The following is a 25,516-nucleotide window of genomic DNA, read 5'->3' as shown; positions in this document are numbered from 1 at the left end:
CCCCAGGCATATCTGTTTCGAGGAGTAGCGAAAACTTCTTTGTAATGAGTTCTATTATATGTAAATGGCTGAGCGGATCTGTTTTGTCATTCCTTAAATCTATAGGACTGTATTTAGGGACTGTGTATTCCGGTAAATATTACATGTTACACAACCTTTACCTTCTGAATGTACCTGGACCTTTCTTGTTTTCTAGTTAGCAACGTGGTGCAGTTTTTACTCATTAGTGTTGCAAAATGATACTAAAGCCCTCACCAGTCAGATGTACTCTCTTTTATGACATTATGATGGAACATAGTTTTCTGGGAATCAATTCGTGCAGAGCCAGAGAAGGGGCAACATGTGGACATGATACCTCCAAATTCAGGATGTAGTGGTCCATGATGTTGGACCTTAAGTGGCTGTCCACTCAATGGTGCTGGTGAAGATGTTTAAATTGTGAGAGGAAGAATATGGCAATCTCCATCCTTACCACTTTCACCTACCTCCCAAAATAAATAGATCAAATTAAATTATGCGCAAGAAAAAGTATACCTCTAGTAGTATTCAAATATGTGTTAGGATAATGAGAGATTTCTGTTTTTGTCAAAGAATTTTAAACATTATCAGATGAGTTAATCAAACTCTAATATTTTCCTGGCCTTAAATTTCTGTGATTGGTTATTTATAAATAGAAAAAGTAACCTATGGTTTACATCCTTTATAGTGCTGGGAAATAATAACACTGTTCTTTTTTTTTCTGTTTAGCATATATGATAACAGGACAGAGAATATAACTGAAGACAAGGTGGAAGATATTTGGATACCTCGACAGGACAAAAACAATCTTCCTATAGACTCTGCTTCAGAATCAGAATATTCAACAGTAGAAGAATGTTTTCAGAGTTTAAGAAGAAAAAATTCAAAGCCATCTAAATCTCGGACCCAAAAAGCATTGAATTTGGACCCTGTTAATAGGCACAGTTATCCACTAAGTTCAACAAGTGGAAATGCTGATTCATCCATCATTTCTTCAAATGTAATATCTCCTTATGCCTGTTTTTATGGATCTTCTGTAAAGAAGGTTAAATCTGGATGGCTAGACAAACTCTGTCCCCAAGGGTATGTATGGATTTATTTTATTTTTTCTTAAGTGGCATGTTTTTAAAATTCAAGTTTATCCAATTCTGCTAGGTTGCTGTTGCTTTTCCCACCCATCACACATACAGATACAGTTTTTTAGGGACTTTTGATACACTTTTGCAAATCCTATTCTTTAAATACAGGAGGGATCTTGTGCCATGTGTTCTGTAGAATGCTGGGTTAAGGTTCTTAAAAAGCAAATTAAAACTGAAAGTTATGATTTCACATCAGATCCCTAATGTTAGTTATAAATTTTGCACCAAAATGTGCTCTCCTGCTTCTCAATTTGTAGCAAAGGAAAAACAACACAGGCTGAGTTAGTATTACTTGGCCCACACTGTTTGGCTTTTGCTCATATTATAACAGTGTTCTGTTTAGGAATACAAGGCTTATTGTAGTTGGGGGAAAGTACATCATTGTTAGATTTTAGGCTTCACTGTTATTGATATATTGTTTTGATTTTTGAATGTCGCACAAAAGGTCGGAGTCCCTTGAATATTATACTTTTAAAAGAGATTTATCATTTCAGATGTTTACAAAGAAACTTCTGTCCTTTAAGCATTTTACAGTACTGCGAAATCTTTGGGGAGGGATTATGTTTAATTTGAATTGTTTTCTGGCATCCTAAATTTTGAATGTCCTTTTGAAGTATTTACAGGAAATGTGTCTTGTGAATTATTATTTTGGGATTTAATCTCTCATATTCAAATAGTTGATGTGGTGAGTCCCTATAATGTACTGGTTTTCTCTCCTCTTCCCCCCAAAAGGTGCATCATTTCTAGAAAGCCTTATTTTCACCTAAAATAAATATTATTTGCAAAAAATTATCAGAAGAGGCATCGGTTGACTAGAGGGAGCAGGGATTATATTTCTTAAGAAAGCAAAAAAAAAAAAAAAAAAGCCAACACTTTCATGGTTAGTTACTATATGGTTAATACTTTATAGGATTGCATCCTTTGAGCAAATTAAATGTTGACTAAGCTGAAGCAGAGTACTTCCTGGTATCACATATTTTTATCTCACCATTTTCTGGTTCCATTAGGATGACAAAGTAGTCAGCTCTGTCTACTTTTCATCAGTCATCAGTATTATTGGTAAATGCCTCGTCAAATTGTAAAGGTATGAGTCATCACTCAAATGTACACCCTGGTGGAATTGAACCATGAGCTGGAATAGTCTCTAATCTTTCATTTCTGTTGGATTTAAATGTTTAGGGAGATCCCAGTGCTCTGTCAAAGCATCACCAGATGATTTAGCAGACTCGGTACAGAGCCCCCGCGGCTGTGGTTTCCTACATGATCTCTGGGGGTACCTCACTCTGGACAGGGTCAGCGTGTTTATGCTCCAGGCACCCTGAGAAAGCTTCACTGTTATGGGTCACATCTGGGACAGAACATTTTTCCTGTCTATCAGAACTCTGACTTTCCATCCTTTCTATTCCAAACCTGCCTGAGGTTAGAAGCTGTGAGCTTTTAGGATTTATAGTTTTCCATTTTAAGGAAAATAATTGAGTTTTCTGACTTTGGAGTCATTTTCCAAGATAACCAGGATGCAGATAGTAAACAAAGGAGCTTGTTATGTCACCAAGAAATTACTCCATGATTATATTGCTGTAATTGCTTGAAAGAAATATGTGTAACTAGTCAACAAGCATGTATTTCTCAGACCACAAGTAGAATCTACATTCTTCTTTTTCCTAATTAGACTCTGTCGGCTATAGTGAGGATTTTAAGATGCTCATTAATTAGACAAAGTCATGCCTACCCATTCCTTATGTAAAAGTTTACTGAGCTTTGTTTTATTCATGGTCACATGACTCTTTGGTACAGGTAGCATTGATTTTGAAGGCATTCTGAATTCGATTAAGGTATTAGCCAACTTTTTCTGTAAAAAGGTCGGATAAGAAATACTTTAATCTTTTATAGCCATATGGTGTCTGTGGGAGCTCAGCAACTCAGAATTTGTAGCATGAAATCAGCCACAGAGAATATGTAAACTGATGAATGAGGCTGTGTTTCAATAAAACTTTATTTTTAAACACACTTAATGGTCTAAGTTTTGCTTGTGGGCTGTAGTAGTTTAAAACAGATTCAAGGGTTGGCTAAAATCTTATTCCAGCTTTTTCCATCTCCCTTGGGCCCCACATCAAAAATTATAACCTAATAGTTGACAAAACAGGAAAACTACTTTATTATTGTATTAGATCTAGATGATCTGATCTAGAGGTCCTATCAGGGACTTTTGCCCTTATTCTTCTTTCTGCCGTGAATATTCTTACCCCAGAGAGCATCGTGGCTTCTACCTTACTTCCCTCTAGTTCTTGCTTCAAAGAACTTAGCATTGAGGTTCTGAGCACCAATGTTAATATTATCACTTCCCCTTTCTGTTGCTGCCTCATCACTCCCTTAATTTATTTTTCCCATAGCTCATATGCTAGATGATTGGTTTATTTCCTGTATGCTTCGTGAGGACAGTCATCTATGTTGTCTTTTGTTTACTGCAGTATCCACAGCAGCTAGAACGTTGCCTGATATGTGATAGATGCTCTTAGTGCTTGTTATTGGATGAATTAGTGAAAAACCTAGCATTAGATATCATTTTTTTCTTTAAATGTTTCTAAAACTGCATTTTAAAAAAGTTATAGGGATTTTGTAATAAAAACTAAACTCTGAAAACTGTACTGGTTGGAAATCTGCAGATTCCACTGATAGTGCTGGTAAACTTAACAGAGCAGTGGACTCCCCAGGTTCTTACTGAAATTCTGTTTTCCCCCTAAAGGCACACACAAATATTGTCAAAATAAATAATAGCCATACTCGGTTATCCTTCCCCAAATAGTGTTTGAAACTGTTCTCAGTCATGAGTGACATTAAACAAAATAATCGAATTCATAATCTGGGTTTATTTCACATGGTTGAGTGAGTGTTTGCTTTCGAAATGGAAATTCCAGTTCTGAATCAATGCACAGTATGTGAAAACTGCCCAATATTTAGTAAGAAAATAACTGTATAATACATACAACTGGAGAAATATAGAAAATTTCCAGTTGAGATTAAAATATTAAAATTTATTTAACCATTCGAATGATCTAATTATAATATAGCCTGATATTATTGGCTTTAAAAAATCATGTGGATAAAACTTGATAAAATATTGAACCTGGGTCTGTTTATAGTGTTTCAAACTGACCAAGCAGATGAAAAACAAATAAATGGTACTTGTTTTTGAAAACTCACTGGGTTTTGAGGATAAAAATTCAAATCACTTTTCTTCCTCCTTTCCTACCTATAATTAATAAGCTCAAGCTTTTTAGCAAGTGTAAGTAGGTGCAAATATGAAAAACTGGATAGAATGTATTCTGGCATTTCCTGACTATGTAGCTCAGAGGAAAAATGCTGTGAGTTGCCTTAAAGAGAGAATATGGTTGAATGTGCCGCGCCCCATCTAGGAGAAGCACATATTGAAACATCCAAGAATATCTGTAACTAGGAAACCCTTTTGACTTTTTAATCTGTTGGTTTCTAAAGATGTTTGTGTATTCAGTTTAAGCATCAAGCATAGTTATAAAAATTGCAATGTATCTTGAGGAATTTATATGTCACTTGACAGGATATTTTAGAACTTTTTTCTTTCTCAGCTAAATTCCTCTTTTTTAAAAAGAAATTATTATTATTAATTTTTAAACATAGAGAAGCATTACGGGTAATGGGAGCCTGGGACAGCAGAAGCTAAACACATGAGGCTAACTCAGCAATTAGTGTATATGTAATACTCTAAGAATGTGTGGAAAACTATAAGACTGAGCAGGATGTATTCCTTGTCTCTCTTTTTTTTTGTATCTTTTTTTAGGGCAGAAAATATACAAATAAAAATAAACTCAAAGGACAAAGTATAGTAATTGGTACAGAAAGGTTCACAGAGTACAGAATCATAAGGTTACAGAGGGGTTGCAAAAATGTTTCTTCAGAGATCCTCTAGGCAAGAGAAATAGCAGCTTGGTTGACCTTTGGAAAATGGATACCCCTTTAACTGGCATTTTTAGATGAAATACTTTTCAAGCTAGAGGGAGTGAAAAGGTACTGACATAGGTGATATCTGGATGTCCTGAAATCTAGGAAATAGAGAGAAGGGTTAGTTGAGGTTATTTGATGGAAGATGCAAGCTGGACTCTAGGACCAGGAGGGAGAAGCTGCCAGTGGATTGCTGTCCAGATTGAACACAGGACTCAGGAAAATGAAAAGGCCAGTGGTTAAATATCAAAAAAGAGGTCAAATCCCAGACAGTGGTTGAGAGACCACTTACAAGACAGGAGCTCATGATTTGGAGGGACGTTAGTTCCTTTGTCAGTGGCTGACTTTCCAGCCTGTGCTCAGAGTCTCCAAGGCTGCTTTAGTGGAGCACTTGCCCACCTACAACATAAATGTGTGAGTGTGTCAAGCCTCCTGGGAATGCTGTCCTGTGCCCAGCCTTTCAGTGAAAAGCAGACGTGGTGGAAAGTTGACAAGTCTCTGTGTGACCAGGGTGTTATGTACCAGTCACCTTATTGAACTTAAAGTTGAATCTTAAATCTCTGGTGAAAAGTATCTTTTTATACTGGTGAACTAGTTGACCATTTCTCAAATCATCCATCACTTGCGAAGACTGCCAAGCAAATAAAATGCTTCCCCATATTTTATTTGCAATGTGAGGAAACATTCTGAGTGTTAATGTTTATTAAAAATAACATGGCTAATTTCTTTCAGTCAGTCTAGCTGCAGAGAAGTAAATGAGGGTGTTGGAATCAGAAATTAGAATTGTTAAGCTATCACTCATTTGCTGTGTGACTCAATGTCTCAGAACCTCTGTTTCCCACACATAAAAGTACAAGGTCAAGACTTATTCTAAGAGATCAGTTGGAAAAGATGATAACATTGGGCCTGACAACAACATCCCTTAATTGGGGCTCAATAAACCTCAGGTTTTCTTTTCAGAAGAGCATCATTTTATTTCAGGTGATCTTTGACAGTATTACCAAAAGTAAGTTCTAGTCAATTCTTACCTTTACCTGTAAGGTAAAGAAATCATATATTCACATTAAAAATCATATCATTTCACATTTTAAAATTAAGGTTTTTGTTGGTTATGAAAGCATGTTGTTTAAAGTATCTTAAAGTTCTGCATGGATTATTAAGAAAAAGATACCTGAGGGGAAGGAAAATTGGATAAAGACAATTAAAAGGTACAGACTTCCAGTTTATAGGATAAATATTATAATATACAGCATGATATATATATATATAATTAACACAGCTATATGTTATATATGAAAGTTGTTAAGATGGTACATCCTAAGAGTTTTTATCTCAAGGAAAAAATTTTTCTATTTAATTTTGTATCTATACGAGTTGATGGATATTTACTAAACGATAATCATTTCATGATGTATGTAAATCCAATCATTATGATGTACACCTTACACTTACATGGCATTGTGTGTCAATTATATCTCAAAAACTGGAGGGGAAAAAAAAGCAAGTTTCCTCTCCTTCTGTAAGAGGTACACTTTCTACTTTCTTTTAGTAGTTTCTTTTGGAATTTATTTATCTTAATATTTTCATGCTGTTTCATTCTGACTTTTCGGTGTTAGAAAACTGTTAACTGTTGAGGCACTACTGTGGAATATAATAATGTTTATTCATTTTCCCCACTGTCCCCCTTACCCCCACTTAGACACAGTTCCCATCTAATCATTCTTTTGAAGTAGTTATGTAAAATATTTAGGTTATATCTGTATTTAGTTTTATACTTTTAATGTCTGTAAATGCTACTCATATTTGAGCTTTGCAACATATTGTGATTAATTTTTCTTTCATGTGTAACATTTAGTTTTCCCTGAAACTAATAATTATTGATTTTTTTTCTTGGTTTGCCTAGTTCTTTATGTCATTATCAATTCATTTATCTACATACTCTTCCTCAGAACTATAAATCTGTGAAGCAACCAAATATATACACATATCAATTCCATCCTATAGCGCCCTAAGAAAGCCTATTTAGCTTGTATTTTCTAACCCACTTTTGTTTGTTGTTGTCTTTAATATAGAAAGCACTTTCTTTGTTTTGACTGCTCCTCTTATACTATTATTGTTCCATAGACAAGATATTCTCTTATCTCTCTGTGTATATTAGTAAGAGTTCTGAAGATTTCTTTTCTTACATAGTGTGTTTCTTTGAATTTTTTGGAAGAGGTTTCTTTCCCATCTTTTACATTGGAGATATTTTCCTCAAATGTGTTAATCTTGGGCTTTTAACTTTTTTTTAATTAAAAATACTTCATTGCTAAAAAATGCTAACCAATATCTGAGCCTTTGGCTTTCCGCTGGTGGAAGGTCTTGCCTTGATGGTGATGGATTCTAACTGAGTGGCTTGGTAGATGCTGATGGTTTGGGTTGTTGTGGCAATTTCTTAAAATAAGGCAACAATGAAGTTTGCCACATCAATTGCCTCTTCCTTTCATGAACTGTTCTCTGTTTGAGCTGTTCATTTTGGGGGTGTGTGGGTGGAAGACTAACCCTGTGGCATGTGGAATCTATCCCTTACTACAGCTATAACAAGAGCCACAGCAATGACAATGCTAGCGCCTTAACCCTTTGAGCCAGGAGGGAACTCCCTGGGCTGTTAGTTTTTAAGTGATATCCTACAAAGCTGATTAGAGCAGGTTCTGGTGGGTCTTGCTGTTTCTTCTAGGTCTTTCCTTATATGTTTGCTTGGAGTCTCCTCATGCCAGTATCTTTTAAATGAGTCTCCCTATTGAGGGTGATAAGACTGGTGAACAGCTTTCAGGGAGCTTAGCAGGGAATGTGGACTTTGAGTATAAATATGTATGGTGTAGACTTTTACTTGATTCTTCTGTTTGTAATGCTGTCCCCTACCTTCAGCTCTGTCTAAATCTGCCGGTCCAAAGACCCCTGTTTGATCTTCTCCAGTGAATAAAACTCTGCTGTGCTGTTGAGGAAGAGGAGGTACACTCAAGTAAGGGATACATTCTGGGATGGGGTGATGAGGGGTGCAGGTGGATCTCTTTAATTGCCTTGCAACAAATCTTCCCCTCGCTATCATAGTCACTTTAGTTACCTGGTACCTGTATCTCCTGAAGAGGTTCTGAGATTTTGTGAGTAGATGGGTTTTCCTCTCAATTCGATCTGTTGCAGGCTTAGCACTCAGTTCTCTGGAGCCTCCTAGGTTTGTTGCAATCTCTCCTTGGGCTTTCCCAGCTTCCTAATACTGTTACTGTCATTTACTTCTGTAATCAGTGTTGGTTTGTAGTTATTTATTTATTTATTTATTCATTCTTTTTATGGCTGCACCTGTGGCATATAGAAGTTCTCAGACTAGGGGCTGAATCAAAGCTGCAGCTGCTGGCCTACACCACAGCCACAGCAACACCAGGTCCAACCCATGTCTGTAGCCTACACTGCCACTTTCAGCAGCTGGATCCTTAACCCACTGAGTGAGGTCGGAAATCAAACCCGAATCCTCATGGATACTAGTCAGGTTCTTGACCTGCTAAACCACAAGAGGAACGCCTTTTTTTTTTTTTTTTTTTTTTTTTTTTTTAATCCTTTGATGTTTGGGAGGAGTAGAGATAAATGCAAACTTTCAATTGATCATCTTTAACTAGAAGCTAGTTTTATGTTGTATTTTGCTTTGTTTTGTTTATTACAGAGTATAACTCTAGTCAGTCAAGAGGTCTGAGTCTTTTTAACATTGCTTCTCATATATCATGTCATGTATGTGTTAAACTCTTTGTAAATATTGTAGTAATTGGAAGTTACACATTAAAATTCATGCATTATCATCAACTTTTAAAACTCCTTTTAGCACTTGAAGTTTTTTTTTTATTAAATTTTGTTTTTTTCTCTTTTAAAGCAGAGATAGAAGCTGGGATTTTGGAGAATTTTTGTTTTGGTTTGACTTTTTCAGCCCCAATTCATATTGGTTCATATAATCTTGGAAATTGTTATTTTGGTTTGCTTTAAAATAAGGAAATGCACTCTAGAATAGAAAAGTGTGATATTTTATAGAAACATTATAATAATTCCGTGTATGTGTATCTATAAAATACTTGATAACTAATTCTGCAGCATTTAAAAGCGTCATACTTGGAGTTCCCATGGTGGTGCAGTGGAAATGAATCTGACTAGGAACCACGAGGTTGAGGGCTTGATCGCTCAGTGGGTTAAGGATCCAGTGTTGCTGTGAGCTGTGGTGTAGGTCGCAGACATGGCTCGGATCTGGTGTTCCTGTGGCTCTGGCGTAGGCTGGTAGCTGTAGCTCTGATTCGACCCCTGACCTGGGAACCTCTGTATGCCTCGGATGCAGCCCTAAAAACACAAGACAAAAAAAAAAAAAAAAAGCCTCATACTTAAGAGTAATTAGATAAATGATTAGCTAAATAAAAAATTGATAAATAAGCCAAAATCTATACTTTTGGAGACTGTAGTTCTAAAAAATATTGAGTCTAGTTAGGATTAGAGCAGAAAACAAGATAAAATATGCATGTAATTCTTTAGGATTATGCAAACAAGGCAGGTGAATCTGGAACTGCATATTTATGGTACTTTTTTTCTTAAATATTGTTTAGAATGATGAGAAGTATATTTGTGATGATTAAAATACCATGATTAATAAAAGCCATAAATTTGGCTTAGTTACTTTGAGGTTCATTTCAGTTGTGTGATATTTAGAGATGACAATTTGGTAACCTCTGCCACTTGAAATTAGTATCATTGGTTATCATGCTTGTCTAATTTTGAATATTTTTAAAGTTAAAAGATGTAATCTTAAAAAAAAAAGAACCCGTTAGCTCTTAGGAATGCAATTAAGCAGGATTGACTTCATGCATATACTTCATAAATAGAGATTTAATTGTTTGTATATACACTATTATTTAAAAAGAATTTTTAAGACACACAATTTAGAAACAACAAAAACTGGCACCAGGTGGTGAGGCTGTATTTATGATAGCAGCTGAAACTTTACACCACCTGTCCTACCAGAGCTCAAGGGAAGAGCTTATAGAAACCCATCCAATACCATTGCACACAACTTATAAATTCTTCTGAAAAAGCTTCTTAAAGAAATGTTTCCCTTTAGAATAGAACCCTAAAAAACAAAATAGGATAAAACCTAGGCTAATACTTTTCATGTCTACTTTACCTTTTTTCCCCAAAGGAATTCTGTAGCACTTTGCAAAATTGAACTCACATATTAAATGGGTAGAGCTCATGTTATCACTACCTAAAGGGATATCCAGGATGCTTTGCTATGAAATGTACAGGAGTCTGTTTTGTGTAGTGGTTAAAGGCACAGTCTTTGGGACCAGAATACCTGGATTTGACTCACAGGCATGCTCTTTATTAGTTGTGTGACTTCAGCAAAATTATTTAACCTGCCAGTGCTTCCGTGCCTTCATCTGTAAAATGGGAATAATAATGCTACTTGCCTCATATGATTATTTGGAGGATTAAATTAGTTGATATTTGTATATGGCCTGCAACAGTGCCTATAACAAAGCACTATGTAAAAAGGTCTGCTATTTTTATTATCAAGATTATTGTGCCAAATATATCGTTTATTGACTGAGGCTTGAAAATCTCTTGTCTGTGTAATAATTCACCATTATTTCAGATCTAATTTGTGTTGTAATAGTAAGAACACAGGCTAGAGTGGTGTAGAGTGGTGTTGTATTTTATACTTTGTCTCGCTCTCTTTTTTTTTTTTTTTTTTTTTTTTTTTTTTTTGTCTTTTTGCTATTTCTTGGGCCGCTCCCACGGCATATGGAGGTTCCCAGACTAGGGGTCGAATCGGAGCTGTAGCCACTAGTCTACACCAGAGCCACAGCAACGCGGGATCCGAGCCGCGTCTGCAACCTACACCACAGCTCACGGCAACGCTGGATCGTTAACCCACTGAGCAAGGCAGGGTCTGAACCCGCACCTCATGGTTCCTAGTCGGATTCGTTAACCACTGCGCCATGACGGGAACTCCTCTCTCTCTTTTTTAACACTTACTAAATAAGCTCAAATAAAATTTGAGGGAAAGGCATAATTTATGTCAGCAAAAACTTTTAAAGTATTTTAGCAATCCCTGGTTGTGTCTAATAGATTAATTTTATGTAAATATACTAAACTTAGTTGTCTGATATTAGCCTTTGTAAATACATGAGAAAAATATTTAACTCTTGCATAGAAAAGATAATTCTTAGAGTTTTTGGATTCACATTTATTAACTTAAAACTGTACATTGACATTTAGAAGCACAGTACTTCTCAAAATCTCCCTTTTACATAGTTGAGGTTTTGATTAATTTATAGGGCTAACCCATGTTAAATCCAAGTTTCCATTTGCTAGAAAGGTGGATTATATTGTGAGAAAGGCTCTAACTGTAAGTTATTATCTTTAACTAATTACTAGAATTCAGTATTGAAGTTCACATATAGAAAATAGCTATTTGAATGTTGAAACATTTAATAAGTAAAAGATTAAACAATGTTTATATAAATTTAGTATTAGAAGCATTTGATTTATTAATTTGCATTTTTAAGTAGGAAAGTATCAAATGCATGCATCTTAATATATTTAAAAATGTTTAACTCTGAAATGTATTTTAAAATTATGTGGCGAATGTTTCAAGTTTTCTGTAGTGTCTACTTTTCCCCTAATAACAAGGTATTTTACAAAGTTTTTATTGTCATAAAAAGATCTGATCCTGAATGTTTGAAAAAAAAGCAAAAAATGAACTTAAGGGTGAAGTGGTTAAATTGGTGTTTGTTTCCTCTAATTTTATTAATGTAGTTGAGGTTTTGATTAAAACCTCAAAAGCTTGATGTGGGAGCCAGCCACATCAAGAGCAGGCAGGGCGCATTCCAAGTGGAGAAGATGGCATTTTTCTGTGACACGAATGTTAAATTCCTGGATGATGCCTCGGATCTCAAACTGTCTATCCAGATGGTGATGGAATTCTAAGAAAGCTTTTTGAATCCAAGTGGCCTCAACTAAACAAAAGACATGTTGCAGTATATTCTAAACTTTTTTTCACTCCATCATTTGGGATTTTAAACTTTGGATTTTTTTTCTTCATGGTCACACCTGTGGCATATGGAAGTTCCCAGGCTGCGGGTCGAGTTGGAGCTACAGCTACCAGCCTACCCACAGCCTGCCCATAACGCGGGATCCAAGCTGCAAATGCTACCTGTGCCACAGCTTGCAGCAATGCCAGATCCTTAACCTGCCGAGCAAGGCCAAGAATCGAACCTGCATCCTCACAGAGACCATGTCCGGTTCTTAACCCACTAAATCACAATGGGAACTGAAACTTTGAATTTAACTCTTGAGTTTTTAGAAGTTTTCCTGTCTTCTGCCCATCTTTTCTTTTACAAGATGCTCATTATTTGAGTGCTGGTTATTTGAGGTTTTATTTGTCTGTCATCTTGCTCTTAATGCTAAGGGGACATGTGCTTAATCCCCTCTCTCATTGAACAGATTCTTTTCTAGAAAGTGCCATATTTGATCTGTGTTAGTTGTTGCTGATCATATAATAGAGGATAAAACATCCTTGAACTTTGTCCTTGTAAAGCATGAGGGCTGATGTGGGAGACAGACACTAAGCAACTAAACAGATATGTGTAATTAGGGATTGTGTTAAGTGCTATGAGGAAAAGAAGAGGGTGCTTTGAGAGAGAATAACTTTGTGATTTGCTTTGGATTGGCTCATCTGGGAAGAAATGTCAGTATGGGTTTAGGTAGAACTCTAAGATAAGGTATAGTTAGCAAAGGAAACAGATGAGTAATAGGCAGTCCTAAGGCCTTTATCTCTTATAGATGTTGAGTATTTTTATTCTAACATGGAAGATTATATGTATTTCTGGGCTCTAGCTTACCACTGTTCACCATGCAAGGTCGGTGGGGGCCCTAAATGCAATCTCAATTCATAGAGTTACTGTTGAGATTGTGTGGGAAGAAGGCTATTTGCCTGCTTTTAAGTGCGACAGAGATCTACATGAAATGAGCTCTAAGTGATTTTGTTGAATGTAGAATTATTGTGCATGTGCTTAGTATTTCTTTACCTTGTAACTTTTAATGCTGGCAACTTGAAGAGCCCTTCAGTTTGGGTTGGTGAAGAAAGTAAAAACCAACAAGGTTAAGAAAACACATTACAGACCAGAAGAAGGTAATAAAAGAAGCAGAAGGCTGCGGGGATAAGATGGAAGGAGGGCTGGGGAGTTAATTGTGGTTACATAGTTTCAAGGTCTTCACATGTTTTTTTTTTTTTAATTAATGATTTTTATTTTTTCCATTATAGTTGGTTTATAGTGTTCTGTCAGTTTCTACAGTACAGCAAAGTGACCCAGTCACTCTCTCTCACACACACACACACACACACACACATTATCCTCCATCATGTTCCATCACAAGTGACTAAAGTTCCCTGTGCCATACAGCAGGATCTCATTGCTTATCCACACTAAATGCAATAGTTTGCATCTTTTAAACCCAGACTCCCTGTGGACATGTTCTTATTACTTCATGAAAAAAATTCAGTGCTTATATGTGAAAATGGTGTCCACACTAATGAATTTTGAAACTTTGATCAGCTTTGCTCTAATTTCATTTTAAGTAGAATAAACTGGCTAATGATCAGTGTGGGCGGCTTGCGTATTTCACTAGAGTAATAGGGGCGTGAGGCTCAGGAAACGGCCGGTGAGACAAGTTCTCCACACTTCCTGAAGTGCTTTTTCTATCTTTAAAGCTTTTGCAAACCTCAAAAAGTTAAACCATTTCCTTATCTTAAACATGTTAGAAAACTGCAGAAGGAAAAGGTAGACATGATTACTTACCCGTTTGTTTAGAAATGACTGTTTTTTGAAACAGAAAGTTAGTTTTCATATATTATCTGTGTTAAAGGCTAAAAGTATCTAGATTGTATCAGTTCACACTGAGAGTCATGTAGAGAATAAGATATTCAAGACCTTCAGGATTGCCTGACTTCAGGGAAGGGGACCTAAACAAAGCAACACAAAACAAGCCTAATAGAAATGGGTCTTCACTTTCCCTTTGTATAGTCAGAAAGGTGGTTTTTCTCCTTTATGCCTACATAGGGCACATATGATGACATTATTTTGTTTTTTTCTCATGTCAGTAACCATTTTAAACTTCATTTGCCTTGCATATAATCATTTTTTTTGCAAAATGTTAATGTTTCAGTGAATTTTGGATGATTGCAAATGATTCTCTATATTTAGACAGGGCTTTTTCAGCTTTTTTGATCAGAATTAAATAATATATCTATGTAAATCCAGTTGACAAATCTTTATTATTTCAGCAAAATATTATTCATACTCCAAAGCAAAAATTTAAATAATAAGATAAAATGTTATAAGATTAATGAAGGTTAAGAGTTTATATTACCTTCACTAAGGAATTATCTCCATTAAGGGCTGTGGGTGCAATGATAGTGTTTTCTGGCCACATTTGTATTCCACTCAATCTTACACATGTGGATGATGATACTGTTAGCAGTATCATTTTTTTTTTTTTTTGGTCTTTTTTAGGGCTACACCCATGGCATATGAAGGTTCCCAGACTAGGGGTCTAATCGGAACTGTAGCTGCCAGCGTACGCCAGAGCCACAGCAACACCAGAGCCACAGCATCGCGGGATCCGAGCCATGTCTGCGACCTACACCACAGCTGACGGCAACGCCAGATCCTTAACCCACTGAGCGAGGCCAGGGATCGAACCCACAACCTCTTGTTTCCTAGTCGGATTCATTAACCACTGAGCCACGACGGGAACTTTTTTTTTTTTTTTAACATACCTGGGTAAACTGATTAGAAAGAGTCATTGTGCTTATTTTCTTCCCTTCATACCATTGCCAAAATTGGACATTATCATGGCCTATTGTTTTCTTTGCTGTTTAACAGCAAATGGTAATGTACTCAATATGGTTATATCACAAATGTATTTAAAACCCAAGGTCATGGTTCTTAAATGTAAAATGACAATTTCATATATTTTACAGAAAACGCATGTTTCAGAAGAGATGGGTGAAATTTGACGGTGTTAGCATTTCTTACTACAATAATGATAAGGTAAGGATGTTTTACAGTTTTCCAAAATTGCCCTATGCATGCTCAGTGTACTTCCATAAACTAAGTATGTGATTTGGTCTTTAAGACTAGGAGTTGAAGTATCAACATGAAAAGAATTTGCATAAGATACGACATTTAACTCTTTTCATAGTCTACCTTTTCCCTGCCACATAAAATTGGGAATTTTAAAAGCTTATGTTCCTGACAATAATTTTTGGAATATATCCTACAAACTGTAGGAATTGCTGTAAGTGATAGCTACATAAGGAATTGTCTTTATCCTAGACAGCACTGAAACTGTTAAGCAGGACATGTTAAAGCAAGGAGAGGTTATTTTGTCCTCCAGAAGAGGTGCGGAAGAACCAAGGAATGCATCTTGCATGAGATTTCTAATTGCCATGGATTTTGAAGAAAGAAGAATGTTTGTACATAGAGAAACTAGAAAGAACAGGATTTGACAGCAGAGAGAACGAGATGCCCAGATTCTCTCATTGCAAAATGGTGTGGGTGAAGGGCATTAGTGGGAGATGACGTTGAGAAGAATGTGTTTGGTGTTAGAGCTCACTGAACATCTTGATGTACAGATGGTTAAAATTCCTCTTTAGGTTATTAGTGGGGTCTTAATAACATGATACTCTTTTGCTCATGTCCTTCTCATTAGGTGTGTGAATGCCTTTATACTTAAGAGATGTAGGCTGAAATACTTAGGAGTGAAGTGTCATTATATCCACAAATGTCTTTCAAATGTTTCCTACCTATATATTTTTATATTTACATATACACATATATGTATCTTTGCACACATGCATAGTTAGATAAAACAAAAAATGACAGTGTTAACAATTGTCAAATTGAGATAGAGGATATGAGTGTTTTGTTGTACTGATCTTTCGACTTCTATGTGTTTGAAAATTTCCTTACGTAAAAAATTGGAACTAATGTATATACTCCATTTTTTGTTAAAATCATATAATTTTACAATCTTAACTATATATGTTCTTTTAATATATTGATTTAACACTTAACCACATTCTCTTATGTCTAGTGTATAGTCTAACCTTATCTTCTCATTATTTAGAGATTTTCGCTGCGTAATATTGGTGTTATTTGTGGCTTGAATAGAGATATAGACTCCTTTTCATGTGTTGATTCTTAGGTACCACAAGGAAGAAGAGCATATGCTTTTAGACAGAAAGTCATATACACTGTGTGCTACAATCCCGAGAATACTAGAAAGTTTAGAGAAGTGTTCATTGGATTCACTTTACAATGATCCTGGTAAAGTGTCAAGTAGGTTTAAACACACCCCTTTGACGTTTGCAAGATGAGATGAACACTTTTAAAAGCTTGTTTTCTACTTTTGGTGTTGTTTTTGGTTTGCTTGTTTATTTGAATGTTGAGACAGTTTATGTGCCTATGATGGGTGCAAAGTAGTCTCTGTCTGATGCAGTCTGACCCCTGGTTTTCTTTAGCACCTTTACCCTTTTCTGGTTTCACTGAAATGAAGAAGAAAACTATTCAGGAGTGAGACAGGCTTCCGTGCTGTCAGGCTCTGTTGGTGTTGGAATCCTTATCCTCATTCGGGAGAGAGAATTTCTAGTATCTCTGACCAAGGGGACGCAGTCTGTCCTTGAAAAGGTCATCTCAACTGTATTGGGGAGATGAGTGGTTATCCACATTGATGCAGTAAAAGTGATGCAGCCTTGGTTTGAAATTGAGATTAAAAGTTTATGTTAAAATGAATTGTTACAAATTCTTTAGCTTGACATGAAAATTTAAAAAAAAATTGTTGTTTCCCATGGAATTTCATTCCTTTATTATTCAGATGATTGGTTTCATGTTGGCAAAACCCCCCAAATACTAGGATGAGTGTTTCCTAAAAAGAGAAATGTTTTCTGGTGTGACTCTTATGGCAAAAAGGGATGGATTGATGGACTGGGAAGAGGGGATTTCAAGGTCAGTTAACAGAGGGTTTTGATGTGACCACATCTTCTATTTCAGCCAGATGTGCAGTTTTCATGGGCCTATGCGTGGAGAGGTTGGGTCTTTCAGTGTTTAAATGTGCACTTGACGAGCATATAGTTGAGCTTTCAGGAGGTAGTTTGCAGAGATGCCTGTTTCCATAGTTTTCTTCTGCTTTCTCCAATGCTGCTCAATCATGTCTCAGCAAGGCCTTTTCATTGTATTACCGAAAATGGCATCATCCCAACAGCCTGGATAGCTTATCACCTGCCAAGAAATCTAATGCACCCCCATTCTTCCTCAGCTGTGGGCAGAATTGCCCTGTGGTCGTTTCATTGTCTGCAAGTGGTAGATAAATGACAAACTTGACCTAGATATCTGTGTGTTATAAGCTCAAGGGATGCTTTAGAATTTCTTTCCTTAAGGAAAATTTTTTATCTGAAAAATGCAGTCATTTTGCGCCTAGTGTCATTTAGTCTAGTTTTTTCTTTTTTTCTTTTCTTTTCTTTCCCTGTATTGTTTTTACTGTGTGTTAGAAGAGACTTACAAAATCAACTCTACAGTGTAAAAAATTATTTTAGAATCTCATAATAGATTATAAATGAGCCCTTTGAGAAATTACAGTTTCCTGAGGTTAAAGTGACATAGTATTTTACTTCTTAAGTACATTTTGATCACTTCTGGGGAATTTATTTTTCTGTTAGTCTTCTGTAAGTACTCACCTGTTGAACAACATTATTATAGGCATGTAGGCAAGTTGTTATATTTTTAAGGGATTTTTAAAAAAAATCTCTCTGAAGAGGTTTAGAAGGAAGAAAGATCTCCTTTTTACAATTCCTGTGTCTTTCCCTACAAGGCTGCTTGATTCTTCTCTACTGAAAAAATGGGTTAATGTTAACATTTTATTCAAAAAATAGTTTATTATCTCTCTAGAGATGTGTTTTTATAAGCTCCTCTAATTCTTAGGCAAAACGCAATTTGAGAATGGATCACCAGGAGGATAAAGTGTAAATAAATGTTTTTGGATATTCTGGATTTTTCACTGTCTGGTTTCATCCACTTCAAACCTAGAGTCAGAGAGGCCCTTTCATTTTCTCCAAGGATGCTATGCCCCTTCCCATGTCTGAGGTTGCCTGACAATATGGGAGACATTCCCTCCCTCTTGGTAATTGCTAGAGTCCTTAGTGGTGTAGTATTGATTGGTATTGGCCTTGTAACCCACCTGCATTTATTGAGTTTTCTTTATTAAGCCAATCATGTCATTGATTTCCTTGCGGTGACCTTTTTCAACAGTGTGGATACCCTGTAGGAAACCTGAGTCTATCTTTTCCTATATTTTCACCCCCTTGGTTTTGCACTTCCATCTGTATCTTGTTAGCCATTGCCATCCATGAGAATCCTGTGCACATGTCAAAACCCATCTTGCTCTCCTTCTCTATGAATCTTTGCCTTATTTTCTCCAACTGTGACATTTGAACAATGATGCGCAGGAAAGGGCAGAGGGAAAACAAGCTGAAATTAGAGAGGTAGATCAGGAGAGTGTGCAATAGATTAGGCATTAATTTATTATGGTTTACAGTGGAAGTGATAAAAAATGAACTTAGAAAAATACTAAAAATGAACAGTCAGTTTGTACAAGTTATATTGATTGGACATAGGATTTATTCATTCAGAAAATGTTTATGCAATTTGGATTATGTGAAAGGTGATGAAGACAATAGACATATGACCCGTAGTCAGTTTGGAAAGACTGGTTTTTTGTTTGTTTTTTTGTCTTTTTAGGGCCACACTGGCAGCATATGGAAGTTCCCAACTAGGAGTCGAATCAGAGCTGTAGTTGTTGGCCTATGCCACAGCCGCAGCAAGGCAGGACCTGAGCCATATCTATTACCTACACCATAGTTCACAGCGATGCTGGATCCTTAAGTTACTGAGCGGGGCCAGGGATCGAACCTGCGTCTTTCTGGGTACTAGTCAGGTTTGTTACCACTGAGCCACAAGAGAACTCTTGGAAAGACTGTATTAATAAAGTGATCACATAGTAAACATAAAAATCACCATTTCAGCTAGAGTTATTAAATGCTATAAAAGAAGAGTAGAGTTGCTATTAGCTTAAATTAGGGTTGTCTGTTTAGGTGAGGATAAGGGGCCTGAGAGAAGGGACCTGTCAGAGGGCTTTTCCCAGGGGCACATATTTGAAATAGGAAAGATGTTGAGGCAGTAAGTATGTGAAGATGGGTAGGAAAACCTGTGCCTTACAGGACAGAGTGTGCAGAGCCACCGGATGGAGCAGAGCCGCAGTGTGTTCCGGAACCTCAGGAAGGAGCAGGTGACTAGAAAGAATCAGAAAGTAGTGGGGAACAAGCTGGCACTGTGGCTATAGGGAGAATCCCACATTACCTGGGTGCAAAAGATTAACCCAAAGTCAAAGTCCAGTTTAAGACTGGTTGCCTAGAAGAGTGATAATTTAATGAATAGACATAGAGGAAGAGTATGTTTTCAGGAGATAATTCAGTTTTAAAGTTTGAGGTACTTATAGGACAGTGTATGTAACACTGAGGATCCAAAATATGAGCGTGGAATTGACAGACATGGACAAGGAGGAGGGAAGAGGCGCATTGTAGAAATTTCCGCATGAAGTTGGTAGTTGAAATAGTAAGAAGGGATTTTCTTTCTTAGGGAGAGAAGATAAAACCAAAAAAATGGAAAATAAGGAGAAGAAAGAGTTATTCTGTAAGTACTTATTCCTTGACACCATCTCCTTTTTCTGCGAAATTGCCCCTTCATCTTCCTGGATCACAGTTCGAGGATCTTACTTGATTTTTGCTGCTTGAGAGGACAAAGGAAATCCTTCATGGCATTGTTATTGAGGACGGCATTAAAGAGTAGATAGGATTTTGATGGGTACAGTAAGTCAGGGTTTGGGGATTGCGGCAGAGGCAGTGGAGGAGAGGACACGCTAACGAAGAGGCAGTACCATGACAGTACGATATATCTCCTCAACTGAAGAGGGTAAATCTCTTAGTTGCTCACAGTGGCTGTCTTTTACCTATCTGCTCTCTGTGGCTGAAGTTTGCTGCTGGGAGGAATATGAACGTGATACTTGTGCTCTCCCGTATCATGGGATGGTTTTAGGACATTCTTCTCCTAAGCAGTTGTTTCAAATACTTGGGACCTGCTCAAAAGTAGTGATGGTTCCATGGGATGATGTTGTGGAAGGGAATTGTAGGAGAAACCCCATAAAGTTGTGTCCAAATTCTTTCTGACACTCAAGATCTCTCATAATATGACCTTGATTTATGTTTTTAGCTCCATCTCTTTTGACTCCACACTGCAGCTCCTCTTACTTCTCTGCTTTACACCTGCCTCTATCATTCAATCTTTGCAGTCAGGATGCCCCTACCTCCCACCCCTCACTTATCTATTTGGTTAACTTAAGTTTTCTTATAGTCAGGTTCAGATGTCATTGATTCTGTGACAATACTTCTGACCTCTTGGAAGCTGAACTGAGGATTCTCATCTTGGTACTTATTTCCCTTAGTTTGTACTCAGTTTTAAACTGTTCTCTCAATTTTTCCTTTTGAGGCTGCTGAAATGTATAAATATTCTGAATGTTCTTCCCAACACAGGGCCCAGAAAATACTACACGCTTAGTAAATAGTTGAAATTGTGGAGCGGTTATCATGCCAAATGGTTTAGGAGGATCTAGGAAAATAAGACTGAGAAAGTTATCACGAGTCCTAATAATGACTTTCTTGAACAAAATTGTAAATTGCATGCCTGCATCAATTGCACATAGCCAAGTCCTTGTTTTTTCACTCTTTAGTCCTGGGAGAATAAAAAGTAAAGGGATGCAGGGTAAGATTAAGGTCTTCATCATCAGGGCATTGAGTTAATATTGTTAATTGACATAACCCAACAGTCTGGTTTCTTAGATAATATTCTTGTTCACAATATGTAGCAGTAGTTTTGAAATGGTTTAGTTACAGTACCTGTGATGGCCAGCAGATGCCTGCAAACACCATAAAATCATTTAGACCAGATTGTTTCAAGGAACATACTGCTGTTTTTCAGAACTACGTATTGCAGGCCTAGTAAGATTATTTGTGTATGATTCATTGCCTTTTAATTCCAGATGAAGAGAAAATTAGAAAAGACATCTCACTTGGAAGGGGCACTTATCATTTTCCTTTCAGGGGAATTATATATATGAGAGGATATATGCTATTGTATGTGATGTAAAACATTTATATTGAAACTATGAAAGAGAAACTCTTGTAAGTATTGTACCATTATGTTTTTGATCAGGGAATCTTACTTTAATGTTTTCTTTATGTATCTTTTTCTCTAACCAATACAGGAGAAGTATTCAAAAGGAATAATTCCCCTTTCTGCTATATCTACAGTACGAGTTCAAGGAGACAACAAATTTGAAGTTGTTACAACACAGAGAACTTTTGTTTTTAGAGTAGAAAAAGAAGGTAAGATTCTTTCTTTATCCCTATAAAAGTATAGACATTAATTTCTGACCAATTAGATTTAATAAACCAGTTAAGCTAGCAGTGTCAGGAGATCTTTAAATATGTTACTTTTGAATAATTTCCATTTTATATTAATTTTTTGAGTGCTATAATATTAAACCATAACCAAATTGACGTCTTCTTTCATGCAACAAATATTTATGCAAATCTATGACGTGACAAGGACTCTTCTAAATTTAGGGTTCACTCTTCTTTCATGCAACAAATATTTATGCAAATCTATGAAGTGCCAAGGACTCATCTAAATTTGGGGTATATAACAGTGAAAAAAAGTAGACAAAAATGCTGCTCCTATGGAGCTCACCTTTAGCAAAATAGTTATTTAATATGGAAGAATAATTTTCTAACAAAAGATTGGTTTTATGAAGTGTGTGTATGGATGGCCAGTGAACATGTAGGCATAGTAATCATTCTGATATCAATTTTGGAGTATCTTTTATATTTCTTGAGTTTTTCTCGCCTGTACCATCTGGTGAAAATCAATCTAAAAATGGCATGTAGTTCGCGGATGGAGTCTAAACCTTCAAATCTTCTCTAACTTTTTTTTTAGGAGGAGGGGGAGGAGAGACAAGGGACTTAAAAGTTCTCTGTTGTAAATTTGGTTGACTGTCAATATATCAGTACTATAAACCTCACCACTTTTAAATCATGTTGATGAGGCCATCTTCATTAACTGAAGAATTAGAATTTTAAACTTATTTTAAAACCTCCTATTTTAGTAGATGATAATTTGATTTTTGAAACTACTTCTTGGTACTTCATTATTTGAATAATAGTGATTTGGAAATATTACTGAATACTTGATATTTGCTGAATGCTTCATTTTTATGATAGTCTTATAAGGTTCATAGTTATCCTGTTTTAGACATAGAAATATTTACCTTTTATAAACTATAACAGTATGAGCTCTTAGGGGGCAATATTTATCTTTTTTAAACTGCTGGATTCCTATATATTCAATAAGTATATAATATTTATTGAATGTTTTCCATGTGCTAATGCATGGCATGTGGAAAGCAGTCAATACATAGTATATATCACTGAAAAGCTTCTGTTATTGCTTGGGATGATCAGTCAATAGATAAGCCCTACTGTTGTTCACACTGGGGAAAATTTTTTTTTCCGAACTGAGTCATTCACTGTCTGTTTGTGAAATCAGTGTATGGTTTTTGATGGTTTCCCCCCCAACACCAAAAATCCGTAAAAAGAAAAAAAGCAAGCAAATAGAATAAGGAATATCAAAGTGCATTGGTTACAGTAAGCATAAGTATAATGTGAAACAGACTTTTATGTGTGTTGCCCAGGTGTAATGTAGAAAGTGTTTCTCACTTGACTTGCTATTGAAAAAGAAAAAGAAAAAAGTCCAGAAATGTAGACTAGAGCCGAGGTTGGCAAACTGGCCTGTAGCCTAAATCTGGCCCATTGCTTGTTTTTTGTAAGTACAATTTGGTTAGACCAGCCACACTGATTCATGTGTATGTTGCCTTATGGCTGCTATTGTGCCTCAGTGGAAGCGTTGAGTAGTTGTGGCAAGCTGTGTGGCCAAGAAAGTCTAGGATATTTACTGTCTGGCCCTTGACAGAAAAAGTGTGCCAACCCTTATCCTAGAGTAGTTTATAAGGACATATGTATTGTGAATCACTGCCTGAAATTCAGAAAGTTATCCACACTTGTACTTGAAATCACAGATTCCGCATTTGTTAAAACACATGGCATTGCTCCTCTCGACTGGCTATCAGGATGCTCTTTCCTGTTGCTCTGGCTTCTACTGCCCGGAGGTGATTGCCTGTTTCTTTGAGGTGCTTATCCTCTTACCCTTGGCTTCTCATAGTGAAATTCACATATGCCCCAAAGTCTGCATTTTAAGATAGATATACTAAATAAAGCTTCCAACTTGTGTGAAAATCTGCTTAGCCATGTTTACTTCCTGTAGTTAAAAATTAAACAGATACATTTTATTTAAATAAAATGTATCAACCCACACATGTTTAAAAGTTATGTGTTTGCCATTGACCAATAAGTTCTTCTGTGGCTCTAGTTCATCTTTATGATGTAAACGTGGTATATGAATTTCCTGCACCTTAGTATGAATTATTGTTAAATAAGTCTTAGGTCTTTAGTTTTTGAAACTGTGAAAATACTGCTTCAGTGAAAACTGATAACGATCCACATAGAATTGCTGAATATGTTCTTTTCAGTGAAAGTCATCTGTATATAGAAACAACTCACATTTTTTTTTTTTGTCTTTTTTTTTTTTTTTGGCCTTTTCTAGGGCCGCTCCCGCGGCATATGGAGGTTCCAGGCTAGGGGTCTAATCGGAGCTGTAGCCACTGGCCTACGCCAGAGCTACAGCAACACCAGATCCGAGCCTCATCTGTGACCTACACCACAGCTCACGGCAACGCCGGATCCTTAACCCACTGAGCAAGGCCAGGGATCGAACTTGCAACCTCATGGTTCCTAGTCGAATTCGTTAACCACTGTACCACAACGGGAACTCCAACTCACATTTTTAAAGGATGTGTTGAGATGTATGTCTATATGTCTCTGTATATATGTATATATATATATATATAAATGACATATGTCTATGTATTTAGTATGGAACCTTCAAAAAGATACTAAGTATGTTTTATTAAGTGTTTTTTCCTCCTTTCATGTATAAAAATGATTCCTTTTAATTTGGTGGAATCTGAGAAATCAACCAGAGTAGCTTGTAAAAAACTTGATGAAATTTAAGCCAAATTGAACTATGCCTCAATCTAATGAAAAGGCAAAATCAAAGTTTAGAGCAGAAAGGGGCAGTAGTTTGAGATCTTAACAGAGGTGGATTCTTCATTTTTGGTGACAAGATTCTGAGTGACCTATATACACAACTGCCCTCTGTCTCCCCTGAAACCAGTGTCACTGTATGTAAACTGCTGCATTGACACTGGCATTGCTAAGAGATTACAATTTAGCATCTTTCCCCCACACATTTTCTAAGTCTTCAGTTCCCCCTGGGTTTCCTAGTGAAATATTATTTCTTTCTTAGTTGAAAGTTAATTATATTGAAATAGTGACATCTTTAAAATTCTCTTCTTCAACTAGAAAATTTAGCCTGATTCCTTTTGTCTGCAAGCAGAACTGCTTGAATTGCTCAGAGGGTCGTAATAGTTAATGATCTCTCTAGTCAGCCTCACTTCCCTTGGCACCTGTGGTCCTACAGGTGTTTTGTTACTTCAAAGAACAGGTGATGAGAGTTCGCGTCGTGGCACAGCAGAAACGATATGACTATGATACGTTTATACAGGGTAACAGAAAAGGACCCATGAAGATGTGGGTTCCATCTCTGGCCCCATTCAGTGGGTCGGGGATCCGGCGTTACCATGAGTTGTGGTGTAGGTCGCATTTGAGGCTCGGATCCGGCGTTTCTCTGGCTGTGGTGTAAGCCAGCAGCTGCAGCTCTTATTTGGACCCTAGCCTGGGAATTTACATATGCTGCGGGTCCAGCCCTAAAAAGCGAAACAAACGGAAAAAAACAAACAAACAAACAAAAAACCAGGTAATGTTTTGAATGGGCAACTCTCATAGTTAGAAGAAGTCTTAAGAATCCTGAGTGGTCATTCCCTTTTCAGGTCCATTTTCAGTACTGGCTCTTGGCTGCAGATCCCATGTTTTGTGTTCACTTCTCCTGATTCTAGACCGTCTAGCCCAGGGGTTGGTGGGAGGCAGGCAAGGAAAAAACTGAGTTATGCCCTTGATTCTGTTTCTCACAACC

The 25,516-nt window shown here is 36.6% G+C and overlaps 1 protein-coding gene across 11 annotated transcripts in view; it reads left to right on the top strand.

The window, feature by feature from the left end:
* ARAP2 (ArfGAP with RhoGAP domain, ankyrin repeat and PH domain 2) overlaps window positions 1-25,516 on the top strand; it is a 189,152-nt gene that overhangs the window by 31,810 nt on the left and 131,826 nt on the right. For 8 of the 11 annotated variants that reach the window (XM_021101087.1, XM_021101091.1, XM_021101086.1 and 5 more), the window contains 4 exons: window positions 748-1,101; window positions 15,184-15,253; window positions 19,895-19,948; window positions 21,576-21,696. In XM_021101087.1, the coding sequence (XP_020956746.1) occupies window positions 748-1,101; window positions 15,184-15,253; window positions 19,895-19,948; window positions 21,576-21,696 (599 nt within the window). The remainder of the gene's footprint in view (window positions 1-747; window positions 1,102-15,183; window positions 15,254-19,894; window positions 19,949-21,575; window positions 21,697-25,516) is intronic. The other 3 variants (XM_003128906.4, XM_013978574.2, XM_021101090.1) reach the window with 1 other exon arrangement.

Source organism: Sus scrofa, chromosome 8 (assembly GCF_000003025.6).
Source record: "Sus scrofa isolate TJ Tabasco breed Duroc chromosome 8, Sscrofa11.1, whole genome shotgun sequence".
Classification (NCBI taxonomy): Eukaryota; Metazoa; Chordata; class Mammalia; order Artiodactyla; family Suidae; genus Sus; species Sus scrofa.
This window is presented reverse-complemented; position numbering and strand designations above follow the sequence as displayed.